Source organism: Ochotona curzoniae, unplaced genomic scaffold (assembly GCF_017591425.1).
Source record: "Ochotona curzoniae isolate NIBS_2020 unplaced genomic scaffold, NIBS_Ocur_1.0 contig_3520, whole genome shotgun sequence".
NCBI classification, from domain to species: domain Eukaryota; kingdom Metazoa; phylum Chordata; class Mammalia; order Lagomorpha; family Ochotonidae; genus Ochotona; species Ochotona curzoniae.
The window spans coordinates 28904344-28918774 of NW_024465894.1; the positions used below are offsets into that span (position 1 = coordinate 28904344).

The 14431-nt window shown below is 41.7% G+C and overlaps 1 protein-coding gene across 2 annotated transcripts in view; it reads right to left on the minus strand.

Moving 5' to 3' along the window:
• Nucleotides 1-14431, minus strand: part of PLCB1 (phospholipase C beta 1) — a 621942-nt gene that overhangs the window by 144319 nt on the left and 463192 nt on the right. For both annotated transcript variants that reach the window (XM_040980971.1, XM_040980972.1), the window contains exon 10: nt 4528-4674. In XM_040980971.1, coding sequence (XP_040836905.1) covers nt 4528-4674 — 147 coding nt within the window. The remainder of the gene's footprint in view (nt 1-4527; nt 4675-14431) is intronic.

Consider the following 14431-nt stretch of genomic DNA (forward strand, 5'->3'; position numbering starts at 1 on the left):
AGGTGGAGTTCCTGGTCTCTAGCTTTGGCCTGGTCTCCAGCCCTGGTTTTGCAACCATTTGGGGAGTAAACCAATGGATGGAAGACATTTTTCAAATAATATGAAAATTAATACAAATTCTTAAAAGGAAAAAAACTTAAGTAGTTTGGATTAATGTATTTATGTTGACCAATTTTCTTAAAATTATTATTGTACTGTCAGGAAAACAAATGAGTAATTATGTATAAATTGTCAGGTATCTGGATTGCTAAGAAGCACAGCTACAGAATCAGGAATTTTAGTCAGAAGACAGTGATGGAGATATCTGTGGAAACTCATGCTTTTACTAAGAAAAAAATAAGAACACCTGCTTTTTCTAGTCCATTGGGATAGTTGAGAAATAACATGCAGGGGCGAGATTACCTTTGCATACGTTGTATTTCATTCTACTTAAAGGGCTTGTTGGGAAAATTTCTGATTCCTTGTTTGGGGCATAAAGGAATATGGTGGGCCTGGGAGCTCTTTCTGAGCCAGAATCAAGAATATTTTCTAAAATCTTGGGTCCTGTCAAGAGAACATGGATTCCATACTACACTTGACTCCCGCTGTCCAGTTGTCTCAGTTGAGACAATCAGACAGACAGAAAACGGTGACTACAATCAAATGAACACACACACACGCAACCTGAAAAACCAGGGGCTGTGCTTTTCAGCCTAGTGTGTGGAGCTGCTGCATGCAGAACTGGCATCCCCTGTGGGCATTGGCTGGAGTCTGGGCAGCTCCACTCCCATCCTGGATCCCTGTTAATGCCCCTGAGAGGGCAGAGGGCAGTGGCCTAAATGCTTGGTTCCCTGCACTCACATGGGAGACCAAGACGAACCCCTGGATTCCTGGCTTCTCCCTGGCACTGCTTTAGCCATTCTGGCTATTTAGGGAGTGACCTAATGGATGGAAGAGCTCTCTCTCCTCTCTATAGTTCTGTCTTTCAAATAAAATATATCTTTAAAAAAATCTGAAACGCTTAAGTTCATGTGGTACTCAGAGAGAGAAAATGAAAGCTGGAAAGGTTAGAATGAATAGCTGCTTCATCTTGCCATTCAATCCTTTTGATATTGCTGCCTTAGTACAGGGCAAATACATTAAAGAGTCAGGAAGCAGTTAAAGGCATCTTTGGACTTAAATGGATGGGAGTAACATTACTGAATACTGAGACCATCAGGTAGATAAGACTATATACAATATTCCAAATTCAACTGAATATATAAGTATTTCCATGAATCTTGTCCTAGGTATACAATAAATGCAAGACTGTCAATATGCTAAAATCTTAGTGTTTATAAATGCTCATTTATTGATATGGAGAAGCAGGGAGAAAGACCGATATCTGCCCTCAGCTCTCTAAATGGCTAGAACTGCTAGAGCTGAGTCACACTGAAGCCAAGAGCTGGAATTCAATCTTGCTCTTCCAGGAGTCCAAAAATTTGGGCCATCACCTGCTGCTGCTGCATCCGAGAGGGTCTACTTTCAGGAAGCTGGTATCCAGGTATGGCCAGGATGTGAACTGAGTCCCTCCCACACGGATGAGGGCATCCCAAGCAGGACACTCCCAAGATGACATGTAACCACTGTGCCTAACAGGACCCCAGGCTTTAACAGTTACACTGTAGATCATCTCAACTGCAAGGTTGTGACTCGGCTTGATTTTCCACAGATTCCTTGAGCTTGGATTAGAAAAAGTTTACATCTTCAACATTCTCTTCAGTTGTGAATATAGGTCACAAGCCACAGTCATAGTGCCTGATCTGTGATTTTTATCCTCAGTCGAGATCAGATATTCTTATATCATATTCCAACTGTTGCAAATATCACAACATATTGCTTATACTAATTTAAAATGTAATAAAATATCTATTATTTCAGTTTTTTATATTATTTAATCTTTAACAATTTTTTTGCTAAATACATTTCAGTGGCATATATTTCCTCTTTAATCCTAATCCTAGGCACTTTGTTTTATATATTTCACAGTTTGAGATGAGTCCATGGGCTTTTGTAGACTGCTAAGTAGGTCAATGGTATTAAGCCAAATTAAAAACCCCTAAGAAGCAAAAAGATGCTTTACAAAGGCTTGTAAAATTGGTTGGGAGCTGGAAAATGTTCATACTTGTCCAGAGGAACAGAATCCAAGTGGCCTAAATTGACACTCTTTTGTTAAAATTAAGGAACCTGCCCTGGTTTTAAAGCAGGACTGAATATTTGATACTCTGACATACAGATCTATTATCTTACATCACTCCAAATCTGAAAACACTTGTGACCCTTTTGACAAACAAAGCAAGCAGGGATACTAGAGAGCTTTTTGAGTGAACAGCTGTTAAGCCTTTCCCTTGGCTGCCATGATACAAAGCCCTCGTTATATGGTTAGGCCCCTTATAGGCAAGTGGGTCCATCTTCCAAGCTGAGCCCAGCTGCTGCATCATCCCAGTTTCAGTACCAGAACTTCCTGGAGAATCCTACAGATGATTGTGGTATCCAAGCCTTCTGAGTCACATCCATTTCTCCCATTCCATTTCCCAACAGAGGGCTAAGGCACTGTGAGCAGAGGCAAGTTCTACCCACTCATTAGGGTCTGAAATCCTGACCTACGGAACGGGGATCTGAATCTAGTGGTAGGGAAGGCATTTGGTGCAGCAGCTAGGATGCTGCTAGGGGTGCCACATTTCCTGTTGAAGTACCTGGCCTCCCTGCAAGGCAGCAGATGGTGGCTTGAGCACCGGGATCCCTGCCACTCACTTGGGAGACCCTGATAAAGTTCCTGGCTCTCAGGTTCCTTTTCTTTTTAGTCCTGGGTGTGCAGGCATGTGGAGAGTGGCCCAGTGGACGGAAGTCTCCACCTCTGCCTTTCAAATAATGAAATAGATCCTTAATAAGTTAATTAATTAAGAATGGTGGTGGTTTAATGCAACTAAATCTTAAAATGCTTCACTCTTCAACAGCAAATTACTAGAATAAAGTTGAAGATGACAAATAAATATCTCCGAGACATGAATCTTTCTTAGCAGAGAAGCAGTCAAAACAAGTGACAAGATGGCTTAGAAGTCTTGCGATTTTCATGAAATTGCAATTCAAAAAACTGTAGGACACAGAACACCTGGCCCTGACGACATGATCTTGATTCATAAGGGATTATCCAGTGGCAGCTCATTCTGCCTCCCTGGGAGCTCCACTGCTCTCTCCATCAGAGATTCACTGCTATCGCTGGCTCACGCTGTGCTCAGCAACAGCACAGCTTGTGCTTGGGTGCGGAAAGAAGGGATCACTTCAAGGAATCCTAAGGGAAGAGCCAGCCTTTTGAACACTCCGGCCACCTCTCTGGCTAGCCAGTGGTCTATCTCCGTGGTCTTCCCACGGATACCATTGGGGGTTTCTAAGACATAGGGTCCATACCTCCTTCAATAATGAGCTGCAAGGACAGCCAAACCAGTCCCAAGACCATAGAACATCTCTGCCAGACAGATACTGCGCAGCTTTCAGACTCCGTGCTTGTGGTCTGGCCACGTTAGATGTCTGCAGGATGGACTGGGTGCAGCAGGAGAGTGTGACATACAGCAATGACTTTCCTAGAAAGGTTCTGAAGCCATACAGGAGTAGATGTTTCAGCCCAGTGGGGTAAGCCACTATTTGGCACACCTGTTTTCTATACGGGAGTCCTGGGTTCCTGAGTCAGGGCTGTTCTGCAGTTCCATTGTAACTTTCTCTTAATGTGCTTGAAAGCAGAAAGCAATGGTCCCTGTCCCAGGGTTCCTGCCACCCATGTGGGAGACCTGATTGGGGTTCCTGCCTCCTGGCTTAATCCTGCCAAGGCCTGGCTATGTGATCATCAGCAGGTAGAAGGTTCTTTTCTCTTTTGCTTTTTCACTCTTTCAAATAAATAAATGAATCTTTACAAAGAGCCCTGCTAATTCAGAAAGTATTCCGGAATCAACGTATTTTGATCATGAAAATATGGCTTATTATAATTCTCAATTATGGTGAAGTAATATATATATTTCTATATTTTAATAATTTTCTATTTAGAGATATGTATTAAAAACCATGGAAATGTTCCATTTAGGTTCTAATTAGCTAACCCATTTTTTTTCATACTTGGAAATGAAAGCTCAGTTTGTTTTTCATCTAAAGATCTGTTCCATTTGGAGCAAAAACAATTCACACTCATTGGGTCAGGCACCCTCTTGTGGAACACAGCCTAGGGGACCAGGTGGGCAGCACATTGTTTGAAGTTCACTGAACAATCAGTTCAGCTATACTGAACTTCCACTGCTCTGAGGGCATTGGATACAAACACGCTTTAGGACACCTGCTTGTGGGAGATGAGGAGGGCTCTCAACAGGTGTGGATACATTTATTAGTGGGGGGTTTGATGCTGGGAACCCCCGCCCCCACCCCCCACCCCCCACCCCGAGACCGTACACCTCGACCGCTCAACGAGTGTGACAGGCAGTGAGAGCAGGTGGGGAAAACTCTCAAAGAGCTAGAACTTCATACCTGTGAGGTAGGTGTTGTGCGAGGAATTAATGAAGTAATGAGAAAGGGGTTGAGACATGTCTTCATTCAAATCCAGTTTCTCAGGTGAAACAACCCCGTTTTCTTCTCCACTCAGGTAACGCATAAATCCGTCCACAGATATCTGCCCTGGAGAAGACAAGATTTGAGGAGACTGTGAATGTATTCTTTCTGTGGGCTGCTGGCATCAGGTTGGTAGAGTTGTTGTTTGATGGTTTGGTCAGAAAACTTTCAGATTTCAAATGCAGAAGGCACTGACAATAATTATACGTTAATGTGGGCGATTCCTAGTGTAGGAACACAATGCCTACACTATGGTTATCTCAGAATGCTACAGATACAGGGAAAAAAATGCAGTTTATGAAAATTGTTTCTAATTTTTTTCATTAACAGAAACGATACTACATTAAATACTCAGATAGTTCAATCTTATATGCCCTTAAGTACTCCTTTAGGATGAATTTCTAGAGATGTAACTGCTGATTAGAATGCTAACATATTTTTAAGACTTTTAATAAAAATAACCAATATCCTAAAGTTGAAGTTCTATCAGTTGGGTCACAAATTACATATGTAAATGTTTCTATATTTCTACTTTTACTTTTTAAAAGGGCTTATTTATTTTTATTGGAAAGGGACATATACAGAAAGATCTTCCATCTACCCTCCAAATGCCCACAATGGCCATAGCTGAGCTGATCTGAAGCCTAGAGCCTCCTCCAGGTCTCCTATGCAGGTACAGGGTCCCAAACATTTGGGTCACCCCCTACTGCCCTCCCAGGCCACAAGCAGGGAGCTAGACTGTAAATGGAGCAGCTGGGACAGAAAACAGTGCCCATATGGGATCCTGTCACATTCAAGCTGAGGATTTAGCTGCTAGGCTATTGTGCCAAGCTCCTATTTTCCAACTTCTCAATGGGGTTACTACATTTACAGTTAAAACATGGTATCTGAGCCTGGCATCATGGTTCAATGACTAATCTCCTCTTGCATGCACAGGGATCCCATAAGGGTACCAGTTCATGTCCCAGCACTCCACTTCTCATCCAGCTCCCAGCTTGGGGCCTGAGAAAGCAGTAGAGAATGGTCTAAAGCCTTGGGACCCTGTACCCATGCAGGAGACCTGGAAGATGACCTTCAGATTGACTCAGCTCCAGCCATTGTGGCCACTTGGGGAGAACCACCAGACAGAAGATCTTTCCCTCTCTGTATCTCCTCTCCGTAAATCTGCCATTCTTTTTTTTTTTTTAAAAAAGCTTTATTTATTTTCATTACAAAGTCAGATATACAGACAGGAAGAGAGACAGTAAGAAAGATCTTCCATCCTATGATTCACTCCCCAAGTGCATGCAACAGCCGGTGCTATGCTGATCCGAAGCCGGGAACCAGGAACCTCTTCTGTGTCTCCCACATGGGTGCAATGTCCTAAAGCTTTGGGCCATCCTCCCTGCTTTCCCAGGCTACCAGCAGGGAGCTGGATGGGAAGTGGGGCTGCTGGGATTAGAACTGGCGCCCATATGGGATGTTGGCGTGTTCAAGGTGAGGACTTTAGCTGCTAGGCCACAGTGCCAGGCCCTAAATCTACCTTTCTTTTAAAAACAAATAAATCTTTAAAACAAAACACCGTTTCCAACTATTTGTTTAATTGGAGCATTACTTCTTCTTGAATGATAAGGAAAGGATGTGTTATATGTAAATGGAAAACATTTTAAAAGAGATTTTATTTATTTATTTGAAAAACAGAGTTACAGAAAGAGAGAAGGGGAGAGGGAGATAGGGATCCATCTGGCTGCTAGGTCACTCCTGAAATGGTCATGACAGTAGGGGCCAGGCCAGGCCAGAGCTGGGAGCAGGGAACCAGGGGCTTCTTTAGGTCTTCCTCATGGGTGACACGGGCCCAGACATGGGCCACCTGCTGCTGCTTTCCCGGGTGCATCAGCAGGAAACTGGATCAGAAGCAGCGCAGCCATAACTTGAATAGGCAACAACATGAAATTCTAGCATTGCATGGATTGGCTATAACTGGAAGAACATCAATGACGTGGTGATTTTGTTTGATTCCTGCTTTTTGATAGATTGAGTCATGTGAGATTGTTAACGTTGGGCCTTTGAACCCTACAAAATGGCAATTTCATACAACTCAGTCTCTTCAGGAAAATAGGGCGTGGTTGCACGCGTTTTTCAGAGAGCATGAAAAAAAGAAATCCAGTATGATAATCACTAGAGGGATGTGCCTACGGTGGCAGGGAAGTTGTGATTTAGTTGCCAGTTTAGTGATAATTAGGGTCAATGTAAGCTTCTTCTAAAGGCATGAAGATCACAGTAGAGCGATCAAACATTGAGTGGCTTAACACGCAGCCTCACGATGCTGGATTTGACCCTAAAGCTATAACGTTAGAACTGTTATCTTGCGGGAATAAGTGCCTGTTTCTCTGATCAGAAACTTTTGAAAGCAATTAAAGCAAAACATACATCAAAAGGGCAAGGATGACAAATCCATTTTAATTTTAAGATAATTTCCAATTCATTGTTAGTGATTTTGGGGCACTGGAGCAGAGAGAGACTCATGTTAGTGATTAACTTCTATCATAGGAGCAGGCCAGAAACACGAGGGCATACGAGTCATGTAGTTGTCATGCTCTCGTGGAAATACTGCAGTTCAGGCCACAATACCATTTGCAACATTTCAAAGATGATGTCAAAGTTTTATGTAACTCATTAAGTGATTAAATCAGCAAGATGATAAAGTACTTGGGAGGCTGTAAGACACTGGTATAATCATATGTGCATATTTATTCTTTTTGATGAACAGTGTTAAATTAGATGCAAAGTCAATATTCTACATGCCATTTAAGCCACAATATTCCGAGTCCTTTTCTCTGCCCTGGCTATCTTTAGGGAATTGAAAATCTTAACATCACTTTTTGCAGATTAAAACCATTACAAAGATGAGTTAGGTTCCTTAGTGTATCATTGAGAAACACATGATATTGAATCCTCAAGGAAGGAAACTGCCAAACTTTGTCTGACACAAGGAGGGGGTCGGGGAGGGAGCGCAGATGACTGCAGAATTCCAGAGCCTCACTTTCCCACCCAAGGGGCAAATGCTCAAGAGTTCTGATGCACCAAATGACCAGGCAGAGATACCTCAAAGTCCAAGGAAAACAAGAAACAAGTGAGACTTCAGTGCAGTCAGCTTGCAACTCATGTATGAACTGAGGGGGTCAGGAGTTAGTCTGCAATTAAGGGGTCAGCAGGATCATGCAGATGTTTTGGCAGAATAAATTAGTTTCAAAAAGCAGTTCCTACTAGTAAACTCTTGGGGACACAGAACAGCCTCTCAGAGGACTTATCTCCTTTCCATATATCTTATATCTGGAATATTGCTGTATTATCAACTTAAATGCACCAATTTTTAAATTAACCTTGCATTTTGTAAAATTGCTTTACATAAGGTGGGGTGTGTGTGAGAGAGTGTGTATAACCCCTGAGGAGCACAGAAGAATGAAACCCTTGGAAAACTGAGGTAGGAGAACACACAGCTTTTCCTAAAGTAGCACCAGCAACAGCACAAAACAATTAACTTCAATTCTTGCTAGCAACAACTGGCAAAGGACAAATTCCTTGGCCACAGACAAACTGCAATCACCCTTTTGTCTCCTCTAGTTGTAAAATCCTATCAATTCCAGCAGGCTGAAGTATTACAGATAATCACAAGCTCAATTAAGATAAATTATCCCCTAATAGAATGAGATTATAAAGCATCAAAGCACAGTACAAAGCAATACTACCATTTTGTGGAGAAAAGCCAACAGGAAGAAAAAGGAAGCGCAGAAGAATAAGGTAAGCTAACAAGGCTAAAGCTAAAGTCTCATATATTTTAATACAAGACGGATATGCTTTATGTTAGATGTGTCACAAACATAATGTCACCTGTAAGTACACAAACAGACTGAAGCACTTCTATGCAAAGCGAGGGCCAATGTAAATCCTTCAAGAAATGGAAAGAGCACTGGTCTGTGATTCATTTCCAAAGGGGATCTGGTAGTCAATGAAAAGGAGACTGTGTCGTACAAGAGGAAAGATCTGACCTTAATTGGAAGGAATCATCTTCACAGAGACATAAGAGGAAATGTTCATGACAAATGGATGGTTCTCTGTGGCCAATTCCATCTGTTGTCATTCTTTGGCATTATCTTTGTGATAAAACTCGCAGTTGTCATAGGGCTTTGCACAAATGCCATGTCTATTCACTGCGCTTGCTTGTTCTGGCTCTCTCCTTCCCTTGGGCAAGACAACTGCTGAGGCTCTACAGATGGGCTCTTAAAAATGCTAGAAGACATACATTCAAAATTCTGCCTTCCAGATGTAGTTAAACTTATACTTCAAGATCTTAGAGTGGACACAAAGACATGTTGCTAGAAGTCACAGTGCTTAAAAGTATCCACAAATATCCTTGAATATTTACTGGGGTAGGGTTACCCTGATGCCATCTGTAGACCTGGGGCCAATCCCACTAATTTTGATGAGAAGTAAGAAATAAAGAGAAATCTTTGCCCAGAAAGTTCTGGAAAATAGACCTGATAAATGTTCTACAACTTCTTGAAATGCTTCTTCCAATTTTTAGGGTCCTGATCACGTTATCTACTCACTTTTAAAAACCTGTTTCCAACAGAATTTTCTTGACTGACCTTCCTAGTCCAGAGATGTGGGAAAAAATGCTTTCAGCTTAAGTCTCTTCAGGAAAACCAAGATGCCGTGGATTTACCCTGGAGCTGGGAGTTCCTTGCAAGCGATCATCGGTGAACAAATTTTATCAAGAGCCAAGTTCATTTCCACTGGGTTGAAAGTAATCATGCATGTGTCCAGTACAGCCTTGACCTTCAAGAACTCAAGAACAGTGTGTGAAATTCCTACTTGATCTCTTTTCATGATTGGTTCGGACTCCTCTTACCTTTGCTTAGCTCTGGTAGAGTGCCCTATTAAATCAACAATAAATACTATACTGGAAATAAGTCCATACGCCTTCACCTTCTACCCAGAAGCAGCTCATGAACATGACTTTCAATAATACCTTTAATGAAAACATCGAATCCAAGGGGTGGGGAGGGAAGAAAGCTGTGGATGTTCAGTGTAAAGAAATGTGGCTGGCCAAGCTTACTACACACATGGCCCTCCTTTTTAAAATGATGGATTTGACTTGAAAGAAAATGCCATGCTGTAAGTATCCACACAACAACAAAGGAAAGAGATAAAGCCTTTTTTGTAAGTTTCATCAATGGAATCTACTTCCAGGATATTGCTTAACAAATGTTTATCTCCTGTTTATTATATGCAAATATTTACCCATTTTATCCTTACAGTGCCAGGCACTACTTTTTGCTTATTTTAAAAAGACTTTTATTTCATTCATTTTTTCATTTAATAGGCAGAGACAGAGATAAGAGAGATCTAGACTGGCCACACAACCAAGTCTAGATCAGACTCAAGCCAGGAACCAAGAATTAAATACTGGTTTCATGTGAGTGTCCTCTGCTTTCTCAGGTGCTTTATCCAGATGTGGCTGGATGTTGGATCGAAAGTAGAGAAGCTGGGACTCAAACGAGCACACTTCTGTGTTTGCTATAGCCTAACATTAGCCCCTATGCCTGTTTCATAGAAGGGAAACTTAAGCCAAGCAGCATGGCCAAGGTGACACAACTCATAAGGGAATGCATTCAGATTAGAGCTTGGCAGTCAGGGCTTGTGTTGTACACCGTTTCTCCCAAACAATGGTGCCATGGAAGATATCGTACACTGCTGAATGAAGAAGGGACACAACAATGACGATGATATTAGGAGTTATTGATACTGAGCACAGGCACAGAAATGCTACGTGAGAGATACTCGTCAGTTCCCACTTAGAGTTGAGCTGGTTGCAACTTCAGGAAGTAACTGTGGGCATAGGGGTATTTGTATGAACACTGGACCTAGAGACTGCCTCGGAACGAGAAGATAGATGGTGGTGGGAGCCAAAAGGATGCTCACTCACATAATTCTCCTGGGGAGACAGAGATAATGAAAAGGGGCAGTGTCTTGCCTTCCTGGCAGTTGGCTTCAAACTGGCCCCTCTCCATTAGTCCTAAAAATAGTCCTGCATTTGACCAAAGAAGAGTTTTTCCTAGTGATTTACTTATCTTTCCAAAACGTGTGACTTTAATCTTTCTGTTAAAAAGCAAGCTGGGTGCTGGCGGACAAATGACCCATCTGGCAGAAGCTAGGGGGATTAGGTTTGATTTGAATTTGCCTATCAAGGTCCAAAATCCTTTTCCAGACTTAATTTACATTCTAATCTCTGCAAGTCATTTAAAGATATCCTCTAACATTTTTCTCCTCTAATCAGTGAATCCAGCTTTTAGGAAGAAAAACAAAATACAACAGGAAACTTGTTATGCCAATGTGAGCAACATGAATAATGCTAAACTGAAGAGGTGACCTTGTTTTGTGGGTTTGTAAAAAAAAAAAAACATGCAGGTTAGCTGGAGGAAAAAAAGACAGCCAAATCCATGCAAATGACATCTTCAAAGCCCTGCTATATAGTGAAATTTTGCCTGGGAAGACAGATGGCCCATAAATCCACATAGAATCACCACTCAGTCAAGATGGGCAAACTGGACAACGTGCCTGCCAGCCAGCATGGGAACCAGCCTCACTTGATTGAGCCAAATGTCAATTACATATATCTGGCACTCACGCTTAGATGTCACTGGGACCCCTTGGTTGAAAATTCACTCATCATGCTTCCAATCCTCATTCTATAATGAGACCAGAGCACCATGAAACACCACCAGATCAATGGCTTAACACCTCCCTAAATCATTTCTAAACACAACATGGAGATGCTCAACGAGGGCTCATGTTGATTCTGGGTGCAGTGACTCCTGCGGATTCTGCTAGACCAGCTCAGAGGATGTAAGTGCCGATGGTGTTAGCATCTCATGGCTCACCAAAATCTATTTGCCTGCTTTCAGAAACAATCCATTCGATGCTCCCTTTTCAATTGTCTCTGTGCGAGCACACACTTTCCTATCTATGCCAGCAAACTCCATGCTTTCTGTCGTAAGTGAACTTCTCTGGTTTCCTTATCACCTTGTTTTCGACGCTGGGATCATTTCACTATGAATTATACATGTGTGCAGGTTTGAAAATAGTTTGAATGGGTCTAAAAACTTACAGATGTTAAACTTTAAGAGAAACAAATCAGTCTATAGTGTGGGGAGGTGAGGTTGTGAGGGTAGTTATGCTTAGATGAGGCCATTAGGAGAGAGACTGCAAGGAGATCTATAAGAGAGGCCAGTTGAAATGCACAGGTGCACACATGGGCTCCCATCTCCTCCCAAGTGATACGCTACGCCACCGTAATCAGACCAGGTGCAGACTGCTGACCTTGACCTTCCAAAACTGTGATCCAAAACCAATGACTTTTCTTTATAAGATCATCAAGCTTTGAGCATTTTGTTACAGTCATCTTCTTGTGATTATTTTACCTCGGGCTGAAAAGTGTCACACATTCCATGTTGATGACAAAATCTGCTTTATTTCAATAAAATAAAGCAAACCCAAGTGGAAGCTGTGATGTGATAACATCTCCTGCACCTCTAGGGGCTGCTCTGTAACCTGTGCACACCTTCCCGCCACCATCTGTCACAGCTTTCTCTACCCGAGCCACTTCCCCCGTCTGGTATTAAGTTGTACTTGTTGATGTCATTTTGTGTGAAAGTTCTTAACAGCACCTACTTTGACTTAACACTTTCCCTTTTATCCTCCAAAATATTGTCACATTTTGGAGTTCATTTTCTTCTCATTCTTCTGTTTAGTAGGTAGAACAAAGTTTTATGATTTAATAAGACAGATAAATAAACTGTGATCTGGGAGAAATTATTAGCCCTTTCAACTGAAACAAAGATAAAGGCAAAATCTAAAATACTACCTTTGTATGTGGAGTCTAGATTTATCTAAGCACTGGTTAACATTTTGTTATTTTTTTTTAAAAAAGATAAATATTTTTATTGGAATGTCAGATTTACAGAGAGAAGGAGAGACAGAGACAAAGATCTTCCTTTCGCTGGTTCACTCCCAGGTGGCATTAACACCACGATCTGAGCTGATCTGAACCTAGCAGCCAGGAGCTTCTTCCTCCTGTGTGGATACAGGGTCCCAAGGCTTTGGGCCATCTTCCACTGCTTTCCCAGGCCACAGGCAGGGAGCTGGATGGGAAGTGGAGCAACTGGAATACAAACTGGCATTCATATGGCATCATGGCCACATGCAAGGCAAGGGCTTTAGCCATTAGGCTACCATGCTGGGGCTTCATTATTTTACAAAAATGTTATGACATGGGGATATTTTTCCATTAGCTGATCGAACTCAAATTCCTATAAAGGCTCGAGCTGAGTCAGGCTGAAGCTCAGAGCTGAACTCACTTTGGGTCTGTCACATGGGTGACAGGAATCCAAGAACTTGGGCCATTGCTTTCTGGTTCTCAGAACGTTCAGTAATAGGAAGCTGGACTCGAAGGCAGAGCTGGGATCTGAACCCAGGCACATCCATCTGGGGTGTGGCACCTTTGCTGTATCAGACACTTGCCCTTATCTACCGTGTAGCATTGGTGGTTGTCATGAGATGAAAAACAAGTTCTATTAAGTTTTACCTGCACTTTCACAATGCTCTAGAGGAGATCTGCCACAAGGGTTCCTGATCATAATGTATAAGAGGAACCGATGTTCTAGGTCTTTAACCAGAATGCTGTGCTCCTTGTTCACAATCAATGCTGGGTTTCTAAAGGTCAGGACCATGAACTTCATGCTGTTTTCATCTTTGCCCATATTTATGACAAAGGCAGATCTGGAATAGGAGCTTTATATTGCTTCCTGATGGACTACCTAAAACATGTTATAACTCAGCCTCTGAAACAGTATCTGATTCTAATGAATCCCTCACTTTGCTTATCAGAAATTTCAGCACACCCTTCTTCCCTCTATGGACCCTGCAGAGGGGCCTGCCAGGTGGAGAGCTGGGCAGCATTGTTTCATTGTCCAGCTCAAGGGCTAATATAGGCAGTGAAACTTGGACAAATATGTCTGGATTAAATACACAGATGAACGAGATGGCATCAAGGTTTCCATTGTTCAGGTCACAAATATTGTCCTTTCCTTTCAGACTCACTTCTCACCAACTCCTCCTCCAAAAGCATACTGCTCCTGCTGAACAAAGTTCAGTTAATTGGCCATCTGGACTCAATTTCTCATTGCAAAATGAGGCTAATAATATGGATGTATAGCATCTAAGTACAGAGTTTATATTAGATAATTAGTAGGCAAAAAACTTGCAACAATTACCGAAACTTCCCAGAAACTCAACAAATAAAACTTCCTTTTTCTTTCAATTGTCACTAGCACATGAGAGACACCACCAGCTATTTGCTGGATGATTGAATGGAGATGTATCAATTTTATCTTATATTCTAGTTATTTTCAATATCATCTTAAGTAGTAGAGACTTGGAGAGTGAAAATTGCATCTTCAATTTGTTCTACTTTCTAATTTTTTTTAAAGTTATTTACATACCACATGTTGGAATAAAATGTCTTTACACTTGTATCATGTTTGAGTTTGAATAATAATAAAGAAAGGTACAAAGAACATTTAGCACCTTGGAAGATTTTTCCCTTGACTTGTCAAATATTCTGGTACAAGCTGTGAAATTGGTTTAGAAAAATCCTTTATATACTACTGGCCAAGGTGACTATCACTTTATTGGTAATGATTCTACAAGAGACGTTGGAGATGCTAGGAGACATGATTGGGCTGGACTTCCATAATTATGTCTTTGCCTAAAGGCTTAGTTT